Raw genomic sequence first — 12,354 nt, forward strand, 5'->3', positions numbered from 1 at the left:
TAATTATTCTCATTTCAAAATAAGATATCGCAGCTCATTCTAAAAATACCTCTATTCAAATTATAATTATTAAAATAAATGAAATAAATAATAATTTGGAGTTGAAGAAAAATGATGCCGCTAAAATACAAGCAATAAAAATATAGAAAATTATATATTTTTGTATCAAGCCGGAAACTGCGTAATTTCCGTTTATGCTTTTGATTACTTTTACAGCGCATACTTTTTTTGATTGCCTCACCTTTTCGCTTCACTGATTACGCTATCATTTTGACAAATGGCATGAATTTCTCATTAGCGTTGGAAGCTTCCCATGAGAGATGTAGTTGGAATTCACTAGAGATGAAGACTTATGTTTAGGTTCTCTAATTAATTATTTGAAATAGTTATTGCTGACTAAGTTATAAAGTTGATAATAGTACTGACTAAATAGGCTTCATAGGGCTTGCAATAATAAAAAAAGAAAACATTAAAAATGCATTACAGAATAGTTAGAAAATTTAAATTATTTTAAATGTTCAGATCTATGATTGCTGCTAAAATATATTTGATCAATTTCAAGAAGACTTTTCCTTACATTTCCATAAAACTTACCATAAAGTACTTTATATTTAAGATGTTTAAAATTAATTGAAGCTTTCTTGATCTTCTTTTGAGTTTCACCAGAACCTTTAAATTTGACACCCTTCAAATTTGTCACTTTTAGAAACATATATAACAGAGATTAACTGTATCATTATATAATTGACCTAGATGCACACTGGTAACTTGGCGTATTAGCTCTATCAATTACCGTGCACTTTGGGCCAGCAAAAGTTGCAAGTAAGCCAGGTAGAGGCAAGCGGCCGCTGTGCTACTGCCTCCAAAACTTGCATTGTAATGTCAGCTTGCACAATAGTGGGCACTGACCACATTCGAGAGACCCTCGCGATTTCCACTTGAAGTTCATTTGCATGTTACTCGAATTTGGGTTTTTGGCTAAAGCCCAAAATAAAAACTTTAAGCTTCAAGAATGCCAACTGGATGCAATGAAGCATGGCTTACAGATGGCTCTTCCGCCCGCTGGTCAAGACCGGTTACCCGGCTACGTTTGTGCAGTAATCAGCGACGCTGCTTCTACTCTGCTCCACTCCCTCTATCTCTCTCTTTCTCTCTCTCGCACACTGCAGAAGTTGCGCAATCCGCTGGCAAAAAAAAACTCAAAAATTGATTTTTATAGCCGGTTTTTGTACGAAAAATGTTTACAGTTATTAAGTTGATTCAGACTATGCGCCAATATTTACAAGACTCTTAAAATGTACGATTTATGTGTTATTGCTGCAATCCGCCTGCAGCCTACTAAGTCAGCTTCTTTTGGCTCAGCCCCTCGAGGCGCAGACGTCGCGTCAACTGGTGTCCAATGAGCATGCGCAGATGCAGCGGCGCCAGCTTCATGAAGAAATACTGTAAATGTTAAGCGAAGTTAAGTTTAAACAGTTTATTATTAGCTTAAAAGCTATTAGCATTACTATAGCTGAATATTATGCAATCAAATGGGTTTTAGGTATTTCAATTATGCTTAGAACATTACTGAGCGAGCCAAACTGAATTGAATTCGGTTTTCACACAGTTTCAAGCTAGAAAAGGCTCCAGTTCGAATGGGACATAAAAGATTGAAAACAAGCTTTCCTGCTTAAAAGTCTTAAGGTCTACTCGCATATAAACACTTCATTAATTTAGCCATATATATGATTGTAGACTCACCTGCAGCCCATGCGTCCAGAAGCCCGTTGTCATGCTCGTTTTGCCCAGCGTGAAGACAGCGGAACGTGCGAAGCTGCGCGCATTGGGTATTAGAAAGCCGCCGCGCATCACCGAATCGGAATACTCATTCATTTTGGTGATGACGAACATGGGCATGACCAGCTGGACGGTGACATTGTGCTCGGCCAGCTCCTGCTCCAGAGCCTGTGTGAAGTATGTGACGTACTTCTTGCTGGCCGCATAGACAGCCATGTTTGGCAGAGGCTGCAGCTCCGAGCCTGAGCCAATGTTAACGATGGCGCCTCTGCGTGCCGCCTTCATTTGTGGCACTATCTTGCGGGTGAGCATGGTGACAGCGCCAATGTTAATGGTCAATATGTCCCAGATGGTGTCTTCCGCCACCAGATCCAGCGTCTCCGGATAGTCATACATTCTGCCCACATTGTTGACTGCAATCAATCGAGTGAGTTTTCATCAGTTAAGGCCAAAGATGCTTATCGGCCGAAAACCTTGCGCTCGCAAGGTTGTCTCGAACCAAAAATGTAAATTGCTGAAGCGCGTCAAAGCGTTTATGAGTTTGGCAAACAAAAATTCGACACAGAAATTATTTAGATGTACTTGAAAATGTTTGAAAAACTGCCACACACACGCAGAGTCCGTCAAAAGGCCCTACCAAAGAGTCAGCGGCAGAGTCATTATAATTGCACGCCATTACGAGTATCTCTGCTCAGCTTACGTTTGCCAATGACATTGACAACAAACAACAAGCAAAAGCGGAGTTTTAATTGTTGTTGTCACTCGACATACGGTTACAAACGGCTACTGTTAGCTAACAATGAGTAGGCTATAATACAAGATCAGAGATGGGCGGGTGCCGCAGACAAGTCGTTGATGTTTAGAGACTGAAATTTGATTGAAATGCGAAATGAAACTTGAGATTTGCTGATTAATTTGGAATGTTTAGAATCTATAGGCAATATCTCTTCAGAATCTTAAGTGGAGAGATGTGTTCTGTATAACTAAGCTGAATATAAAGACGTATTTTATGATGATTTCGAATCTGCACTCTTTTAAATGGGCTTCAGATACTTTGACCATCATTGGCTCAAGAAAAGTCAAATTTTTAGATTTATAGATAGAAATACTTTCAGTGTTTTTTTAAATCCACTTTTATCTTTTCGGTACAGTGTAATATACACTATGCTAATTCTTTTTTTTAAACAAAACGAAAAAATTCTTAAGCAATTTCAACTCTTCTCAGATATGCCTTACTTTCATACAAGTAGACTTTATTCCATTTTGACTTCTTAATCTTAATCTTTGCTCTCAGTGCACTGCACTTACCTAGTATGCCAACTGGTATGCCCGCCAATTCCCTTTCGATTTGCTCGTAGGCCTCACGTCCCTTGGCAAAATCCACAGCTATCCATTTGGTTTTCACCTTGTGTTCGCTCTCTGTAAAAGTTGTTTCACAAGTTAGCGAAGTTTTACGTTTGTCATCTGCAAAAGATGTGCCAGACTCACCAATCTCGTTGGTTACCGCTATGAGCTTCTCCTTGGTGCGTGATATGAGCACCAGATTGAGACCTTGACGTGCCAATTCCTTGGCATATTCCTTTCCAATGCCATCTGTAGCACCGGTTATCACTGAAAAGGGAAAGGAAAGCATTTCAATTGTTCTTGGAATGGAGTAATCAAGGGACTCAGCTTTTAGCCTACGGCATTTCCGGTATGTGTATAAATATGTGCATGTATGTATGTATGTATGTATGTATGTATGCGTATGTATGTATCTCATAAATACAAATCCTTTCAACCACCTGAGATCATTCTATTATATTATGCGCAGTATTATATTTAAGCATATGTAAAAAACTTTCAATTTCGATTGCTGGCGCAGGTAATACACAGGTAACTGCTTCACACTCCCTTGCTAATTATTTGTATAATCAGCTTATTTAGTTGGAAATCTTTGCTAGACCTGTTAGCTGCCACTGCAGAGCCGAAGACAAATACAAATCTCAACAGCAGAAAAATTGGCATGAAGGCAACGAAAAAACTCGCTCGTTGTTGATGTTGCGATCAGTTGGTGTTGCTGTTGCAATGAGTCAATGCAACAGTTGCCGTTGCGAGTGCGCAATTGGCCGACAGGCGGCAATTGCTGGCACCGTTAAAATGCAAGTTGTTGTTGCTGCTGATGTTGTTTCTTGCTGTTGGCCACATGTGTTGCCAAACATTTGTGCAGCGGAAATATTGGCAGCAAACGGCAGCTGCAGCGAGGCGCGTGCATTGCTAGCCGAATACGGAAAAATGTGCACAGGCTCTTGAGAGTCTGTCTCAACAATATATATATATATAGATATATATATATATTATTTTTTAAATTATTAATTTTAAGCCATGCCCAAAAGTAAGATGATTTTATTTATTTATTTATTTATGATATTATCTGTAACAAATCCGGTTTTGTTTTGGTTTTCTTTAGGCAAGTTGAATGACTTTGCTTTAGTCTATAAACAAGTAAACAAATTCAGAGAATGGGAATGCCGAAACAGCTGTTTGATATGCTGCTGTTATCAATAAAATAAAGTTAAGTACCTTATCTAATGAAAAGTTATAGTGAATGGGAATGATAAGTAATTGATGCTTCATGCTGACTTGCCTTAGACTATGGGATCTTGGAAATAATTTGTATTAATAACTAGCATAGATGATCACGAGAAAATTCTATTAAACTGCCAATTGGCGTGCAATTTACATAATTTTGTAAGCTTATAAACTTCTATATAATTGCATAAATTATAATTATATGAAGAGATCGCATCTACATGTAATATAATGATAATACTTAATTATATTTGCAATTATATAAATTTTATTGGAAATGCTTTAAGGAGGGCTAATTTTATAAGAAGTAGAAAGGATTTTATATATAGAAATACAACATTTCTATATATATACATTCACTTTTTATTTTATATTTATATTATATATTTTCTTCTATTTATATTTACTTCTGCCTTCATTCTATATATAACAAGCATTATTTAAGAATACAAATTTCGATCGACTTTTGCCATTAATTTAATTTCTTAATTTAATTTTTGAGTATGAAACAAATATAAAGATCAAGTTAAATACAAATAAAATATTTGTAAGGCTTATTTAATTGATTTCTGCTCAACTTGATTTAGTTCTAGTTATTATTAGCAAAAATAACATAATTAAAATATATATAAATTAATTTTTTCTTTTTTATTTGGCTAAAAATTCATAAAAAAAAATATAATAGATATTATAATAGATATTATTTTTACAAAATTGTAAATGCTTAAGTGGATTCAGAGATAGGCAGAAAGAGAGATTAAGGGTCTCCCACACTGAACTTACCTGCCCATTTGCCAAATTTATCCAGCAAGGTCTGCGGCAGCTGTGGCTGGAAGTACGGCTCCAGCAGTGCCTTTATAATACTGATCAATGACTTGAAGTTGTCGTAGAGATAGGCGGCAATGGCCAGAGTGCCCACCAAGTAGATGGCCAGGGAAATGAGCTGCCAAATGAACGCCATGCGTAGCAGTGTGTAAATGCTTAATTCCAGTGCCGGCTGCATAATGAATACAGTCGCTTTAGTATAAAGTGTATATAGTTAAAACGATATTGACACAAATACAACACAAATACATGTGTAGACGAAAGGAATTGATAAGCGGCAGCTGATAGCTGGCAAAGCTGATGTAAGTTCAGTTCACACTTATCAGCATGCTAGGCACATATACTAGATAGGAAATAAACGCGCACTGCTTTCAATTTTAAATTCATTGAATTTTAATTAAAACTAATTTGTTATTGTTATATTTCCAATGGGTGGCACGGCTTGAACTGCGGGCACAAGTAGCGACTCGGAGCGTCGATCACGCACTAAAAACCGAAGCCGAAACCGAAACTGAACTCGAGCTGCAGGCCGCGCAGAGCTCACGACCACAACAAATCGCATATATATATAAATGTATGTGTATAGTTTTTTTCGGGCCTTACAAGCTGCAATTGTCTCTTAAGCCATGAACATGAACAACACTGCAGATAGACAGATACAAAAACACGTATCTTGTAGTCGGCTTGTAGCTCTTTCGGCTTCTTTTTCAGTTTTTTAGCTTCATTACTTCATAAGCAGCAAAAGTTTATGTTTTGCTCGCGGTGTGAATATTACAAAATCTGACAAATTATGAGACATTTAATTATCGCCCAGCTATTGTTGGAGATTTTGGACAATCTCCACGATGCCAGCAAAAGTGTGACTCTTAAATTGGCTGACATTTTGAGAGCTCTCAAGTGCATAATTATACTAGTCCGACTCGGACACGTACTTGGAGCCGCACTGTATATCGTACACTATAACTAATTGATATCAATTAAGTAAAAGATGCAAAAATTATTTATTACACGCCATGTACTGAACTTGGGACCTTTGGTAATGATAACAAATTTACAAAAATTGTCAATGTGCTCTGACATGTTAAACGATTTATATAGATAGAAAAACTTTTACATGAGGGAGAGGTTAATTAACTTATTTCCTGGTATTAGTAGTGTAAGGAAAATGTTTATAAAATATTTTAATACATAAAGTTATTATCAAGTTTTAGAGAAATTCAGAAAACTTAGCATTTCACAACTGAGAAAATTAACAGTGAAGAAATTTTTGATTCTATCTCTTTACTTTTTTCCTAAAGTTCTATTAAGATACTCGAGAGTACTTTTCCTCTTCTTTAAAATATTTTTCAAAATTTTAAAAAATATTTGTTCCTCCCCCAAGAAAGTTTTTTAAATACTTCTTAATCTTATAAATTTTTAATCGCAAAGATACGATTTTTCTTAGCTACATTTGTAACCTATATTCCATCATAATAACAACTTTTCAATTCTGAAATGCAATTATGATATCTGAAGTTAAATTTTCTCTTCTCCAAAATGCTTCTCAAAATTTGAAAAATATTCTATTTTCCACCCCTTTCCGATTAAAAGATCAATTGCATAGATATCATCAAGTAGTTTGACGCCTTATATAGGCGCTGACGTATTTTAAACACTTTCTATACAAAATAAGCAAACAAAACATACATCAAATGCCAGAAGCTAAGTAAACATAACAATTGAAAAGTATTTTCATTGCACTTGGCTTGAGTGAATGAAAATCTTCATATATGTACATAGGTAAATTGATTGCAAAATCTATTTGAATGACTTTCAGCAACAGAAGCTATTGATAATATAAACAAGGAAATTGTTATATATTTTGTTTTGGGTGCGAGTGCTATATTTACACGCATGTCTGATTGACTAGAAAAAGTACTATTTATAAATACAAATTTGTAAAAAAAAAAAGGATTTTATACATATATTGAATTGCAAATTTCTATAATTAAATACCTGTACAGTCCGAAGAACTATTGCCGTGCGTATTCACTTCAAGACTGAAAATAACTCCCCATTCAATTTATGTACATTCATGAGAAATTATTGATTTTGACAGTGAAAACAAAAAACAACTGTTCATAGAGCTTTTTAATGTATGAAAAGCTACAAGCTCAATAGCTAAGACAATTAGCCAAGGCACAAACCCTGTTCATTACACATACAGCCTAGAAGTATGCAATGATTTTACTTCCTATCTTTGTCAGCAATCCTTGTGAAGAACAGCTGAGCCACATTTAAGCGCAATCTCCATGGGAAAGCGGTCATAGCTGCATTCTGCACATGATGCCAGAAGTAGCCAGGAGTTTCGTCCACACCATCCCGCAGCTGGGCCACAGCGCTGCGCGCATATTGCTCCGCTGTGGGTATAAAGAGACCGCCGCGCATAATGCGCTTGGAGTAGTTGTTAATCTTGGTGACCACAAAGTTGGGAGACAGCAGCTGCACATGGATGCCAAACCGAGCAGCCTCCCACTGCAGCGCCAGCGTAAAGCTGCGCATGAAAGCCTTCGTGGCTGCATAAAGCGCGGCAAATGGCACGGGCTGCAGTTCCGTGCCGGAGCTCACATTGACAATGGCGCCCTTTTGGTCGGCGGCGCGCAGACGCTGGAAGAAGTAGCGCGACAGCTGTGCAGCAGCTAGCACATTTGTATCGATCAGCTGTTGGAGTTGCTCCTTGGTCACTCTGCTGAGGCCACCCGGAAAGCCAATGCCCACATTGTTAACTAGGCGGGAGTAGAATGAGATGAGAACAAGACCTCCATTACTCAATGAGTGTGTCTACTTAGTATGGTTACTGGGACATCCTTAAGCTCGTGCTCAATATGGTCATAGACTGCAGACCCCTGTGTGAAATCAGCGACGACAATCTTAACCTGCACGCTGCACTCCGTGGCTGGAAGAGTTGAACAATGGTAAGAAATAGAATTCTGATATTGCCTCCTCTATTAACACACTTATTTCTTTGGCAACTGCCTTTAGTTTGTCCTCGTTCCTGGCTATCAATACCACATTGATGCCGTTGCGCGCCAGCTCCATGGCATAGGCCTTGCCAATGCCATCGCTGCTGCCAGTTATGGCCGCCCAATTGCCAAAGCGTTCCTTGATGCTCAGCCTGTGCCTGGCATCGCCAATCAGACGCAGCTTGAGCAAGCGAAACGGCGTTCGCAACTGCTCGTATAGATAAGCGACGAGTGCGTACACCCCCACGCTGATAAGAAACGTCGATAGGCCGGCCCACATTCTGTTTGAATTTCAATTAAATTCCCGTGCTCAGCAGCGCTCGACCAACAACGGACTGTACACATCGACGGCGTACCAAGACTGACATCGAACCACATGTGAATTGTGTGTTTATAATATAAACTTGCCGATTAAAGGTTCTTGCGCGGAATACAAATTCGTACATTAAAACGAGTCAAAACAAACCTGAGAAGTGCGACATTAGGCATTCCAACACTCTGACCAATTTGGTGACTTCGCTTATTTCTATATCTGCCCGCCCAGCGAACAGTTATAAAATAGTTAAACAATAAAACGTTTGTTTTCTTTTTAACGAGCTGCGTTGTTTTTTCGATTGCTTATTAATTATCCTCGCATTGCATTGCGTCTCAAATCGGGTGCATTGCTCGATTTATTGACATATAGCATATGCACCTTCAAGGTCATTTCACTTCGAAGCTACTCCAAAGTACAGCTGGACATTGCATAAAATTCGTTATCTATTGATTACTTTCCTCCATGTTATAGTATTGAAAGTGAAATATGGTTATCTTATCAGCCAACATATGCCAGAGTAGCTTTTAGAAATGATTGTTGGAAATGTTTAAATGTAGTGTATTTATTAGGTAGACGATGAGCTGAATCGACTCAGTCATGGCCGCCTGACTGCCTGTTAGCCTGTTCGTCTGTCCGTCCGTTTAAACGGATCGCTCTCTTAAGCCACAAAAGCTCTAGACTAGAAATCTTAAATGTATTTTCATCTATTTTCTATAACTCTTCCCATTTTCTTCTTATCGATCATTTGTTTACATTTTTAAGCGTAACTTGAGTACTAAACAGAGCGAAGCGGGCTTCAGGGTATCTACTAGTCGAGCACTCCCGACTAGAGCACTCTAAATTGTTTCTCGTCAGAAAAGAAGATTTATATGTCCTTTTCTTATTGCACAGGACTTGGATAGACTGTACTTGGAAGCCTTTTATAACATAAAGATCTGATCTATCTATCTATATCTTTTATTCTTTAAGCTTATTTAGCCACTGGTAGCTGCTGCCTGAGTTACCAAGAAATGCTAGTGATGCATTAAAATGTCTTTTACACTCAAATTCAAATTAATCTAATCCTAAAAATGTGCAGCTAAAAATTTGAGGCAAATGACATCATGGTCTTTCGCTTGAGGTTTTTGCTTGTGGTTTGGGCTTTGGCTTTGTTCGCTGTCTCTGGCAGCCAAATGCACTTACACATATCACAATTACTGGCAGGAGCGCATACTTAGCGCGTACATTCATAAATTAGACAGCCAAAATGGGATTTACAAAGCGCTAAGCACACACCACATACATAAATGCATGTGTGTGCGTGTGTGTGGCCAGGCTTTGGTCTAAGAAAATCAGGAAACGGAAATGTGCGAAGCGGCGCTGTGAATCGAACATGAAGTACAAGCAAGACATGGGTTATATATCAATACGGAGCAACGTTTACCGCCTGAGCAGAGCTGTCTGTCGATGGGTGGTCGGTGCTACAGAGTGAGAGAGAAAGAGAGGGAGAGGGAGAGCTTGCTGCCAGGCGAAAAATATGGGCTGACATTTTTCGTTGTCGCCGCAAAAACCGCATTTATTCAAGTGTCAAATAAATTCATAGTTTTTCCGCAACAGCCACGCCCCCGACCGTGGGGGCGTCGACAGCAGTGGCGTTGGCCAACTAATTAAGTCAAATGGCGCGCTGCTTGAGCGAGTGTGAGTCAAAAAAGGCTAAAAATCGAGCTAAAACCGAATTTTCTGGCGCCGCCTGAGAGTATGCAATGGTTTTTGAAGCGGCGCCTAAATGCATGCAAAATATTTTGGCAACTTATGCTAAGCACATTTAATTGCTTTTTAAGCGCACTTTGCTTGGCAGTTTCAGCTAATTAATGTTACTCATACGCCGCGTAGTACAATGCCCGTTAATAACCTTTAAAGGCCCGCGCAGTGACTGCAGCTTAAATAAACAGATAAATACTGGCAGCCTCCACTCCCTTTACTCACACACACACATGGGCATACATATGCCAAGATAAAAGCACTTGCCAAAGAATCAGTTCCAGCACAAGTGGAACTGGCGCAGTCATTGTCAAAAAAAAAACAAAAACGCGAGTCAAACAATTTGAATTATGTTTTGCAATTTGTACATCCGTTTCTGCCTTGAAATCGCCCACACTTTTCCACTATATCCTGTCGCTGCTTACTCCCGCCACACTTGGCTATACTCCCCACATATATATATATATATATATATATATATATATATATATATGAGGGAAATTATTGTTTGCTTTGTTGCGAACGCCGCTGGCTGCCTTTATTATAGTATATATAAGCTATATGCATGAGCATTTCCGGCCAATGCTCATTTTTATAACATTTTATTGTGGTTATTATTGCATTTGCTGGCAGAAGAAGAGAAGAAGGAACTCATTGCAATGTTCTAGAAAATGTTTCAGTCACATTTTATATAGCAAATTTTTTTGATCTAAGATAATTAAGTTATAATATTTTAGAGTCCTTTTACCTTTTAGGCAACTTAACATAAGCAGAAACTAATTAATAAACTTTTCACATTTAATTTTAAAATAAAAATGAAATAAACTAATTTTCTCTATATTTTTCGAAGAAATACTTTTTTCTTAATTTAGAATTGCAATTTTATTTTATTAAGTCTTTAAATTCATTTTCATTTATATTAATTTATTTATATTTAACTCTAATACAAACTCCAATTTAATATTTAATTTTTTTAATTGAAATGAGTTTTTGTTTTTCAGAACACATTTCATATAAAATTTCAGCCAAAACCAAGAAATTCTTGCCTTTCTGTTCGCCTCTCTCATCCTGCCAAATGATGTAAATTAATTGCTTTAGCATTTTTAGCGCTCTAATCTCTGACATATCGTTAAAGCGCATTTGGCATTGTTGACTGGGTTACTTAAGGATGTTTATGTAGTCCACTGAATTTTAAGTAGTTCAAAGGAGGCTGACAATCTGATGCAGCAAAAAACAGAAAAAAAATGGGGAAGAAATATAAAAGAGTTGTCAAGTGAATTCGTGATGCGACAGGCAAAACAGCAGTTAGCAAGTAGGCAGTGGGGTTTTCCCAGTTGACGAAGTAGTACATACCCTAAGCTTGCAGCAAATGAAGATAGATAAATGTGTGAGTATTGAAGAAAAGTTTTGATCAGAAGCCCACTTTGTGGCTGCTAAATAAGGAAATAACAAAGATGCTCATTAGACTATTAGCCTTTATACAACTGCCCCTAACTACTTAGTTCGCTTAACCATTACAGGGTATTCACACTTCGAATGCTGCCTAGTGGGTGGCTTATCCTCGCCAGATTTCACCCCGTAAATGGCGCATGAAAATTAGCAAGTTGTCTGTCTGCGGCTGCCATTATGCGGCACACTTTGAATGGCAGCCGCGAATTGAGTTCGCCTCTTTTTTATTTGGCAGCTTTTCTGATTGTCGACCTGGCTGGCCAGGCGAGAGCATGGGGCAAAGGCTTAAGCGTTTCATGCCCAAGTTAATTAGCAGTTTGTACGTTATCGTTGTCTATAAATGTCGCCAAAAACTTTGACCATAAAACTGCAATCAGCGGTAAGTTATGTGGCCAGAAATCACAGAAACAGTCAGAGCACATATGGCCAGGCGACTGGATGACTGGAGGGGGGAGCAGAGGACGACACCTGTTAGACCTGCAGGCAGCTAACGAGAGCCGATACAGAGTCAGAGTAAAGCTCATAAAAAATGACTAACAACGCGACAGGGCAGCTAGCAGCAAAGCGATTAGGACGTAACAGCAGTAGAAGAAGGAGGAGCAGGAGCAGCAGCAGTGGCAGTAGCTGGAGCAGTCCAGGCAGCTGTAGCATTTCGCCTCTGCATCGCAAGTG

The 12,354-nt window shown here is 38.3% G+C and overlaps 2 protein-coding genes across 3 annotated transcripts; both read right to left on the reverse strand.

Moving 5' to 3' along the window:
- Window positions 1–1,087: 1,087 nt before the first annotated feature.
- LOC111601135 (inactive hydroxysteroid dehydrogenase-like protein 1) lies at window positions 1,088–7,258 on the reverse strand. Of its 2 annotated transcripts, XM_023317603.2 has the most exons (6): window positions 7,171–7,258; window positions 5,134–5,347; window positions 3,268–3,390; window positions 3,088–3,198; window positions 1,744–2,192; window positions 1,091–1,443 (listed from the first exon to the last, which is right to left on the reverse strand). In XM_023317603.2, exons 2-6 carry the CDS (start codon window positions 5,309–5,311, stop codon window positions 1,339–1,341), a joined length of 966 nt encoding a protein of 321 aa, XP_023173371.1. In that variant the 5' UTR covers window positions 5,312–5,347; window positions 7,171–7,258; the 3' UTR covers window positions 1,091–1,338. The 2 variants fall into 2 exon arrangements, with proteins under 2 accessions (XP_023173370.1, XP_023173371.1); XM_023317602.2 differs by lacking the exon at window positions 7,171–7,258 and having other exon boundaries at window positions 1,088–1,443; window positions 5,134–5,510.
- Window positions 7,259–7,317: 59 nt separating this feature from the next.
- On the reverse strand, window positions 7,318–8,593 carry LOC111601137 (hydroxysteroid dehydrogenase-like protein 1). The gene is made up of 3 exons (XM_023317604.2): window positions 8,172–8,593; window positions 8,000–8,110; window positions 7,318–7,940 (listed from the first exon to the last, which is right to left on the reverse strand). The coding sequence occupies exons 1-3, from the start codon at window positions 8,455–8,457 to the stop codon at window positions 7,402–7,404; spliced, it is 936 nt and encodes a 311-aa protein (XP_023173372.2). The 5' UTR covers window positions 8,458–8,593; the 3' UTR covers window positions 7,318–7,401.
- Window positions 8,594–12,354: the final 3,761 nt, after the last annotated feature.

Source organism: Drosophila hydei, unplaced genomic scaffold (genome assembly GCF_003285905.1).
Source record: "Drosophila hydei strain 15085-1641.00,03,60 unplaced genomic scaffold, DhydRS2 tig00008114-arrow-pilon, whole genome shotgun sequence".
In the NCBI taxonomy this organism is placed as follows: domain Eukaryota; kingdom Metazoa; phylum Arthropoda; class Insecta; order Diptera; family Drosophilidae; genus Drosophila; species Drosophila hydei.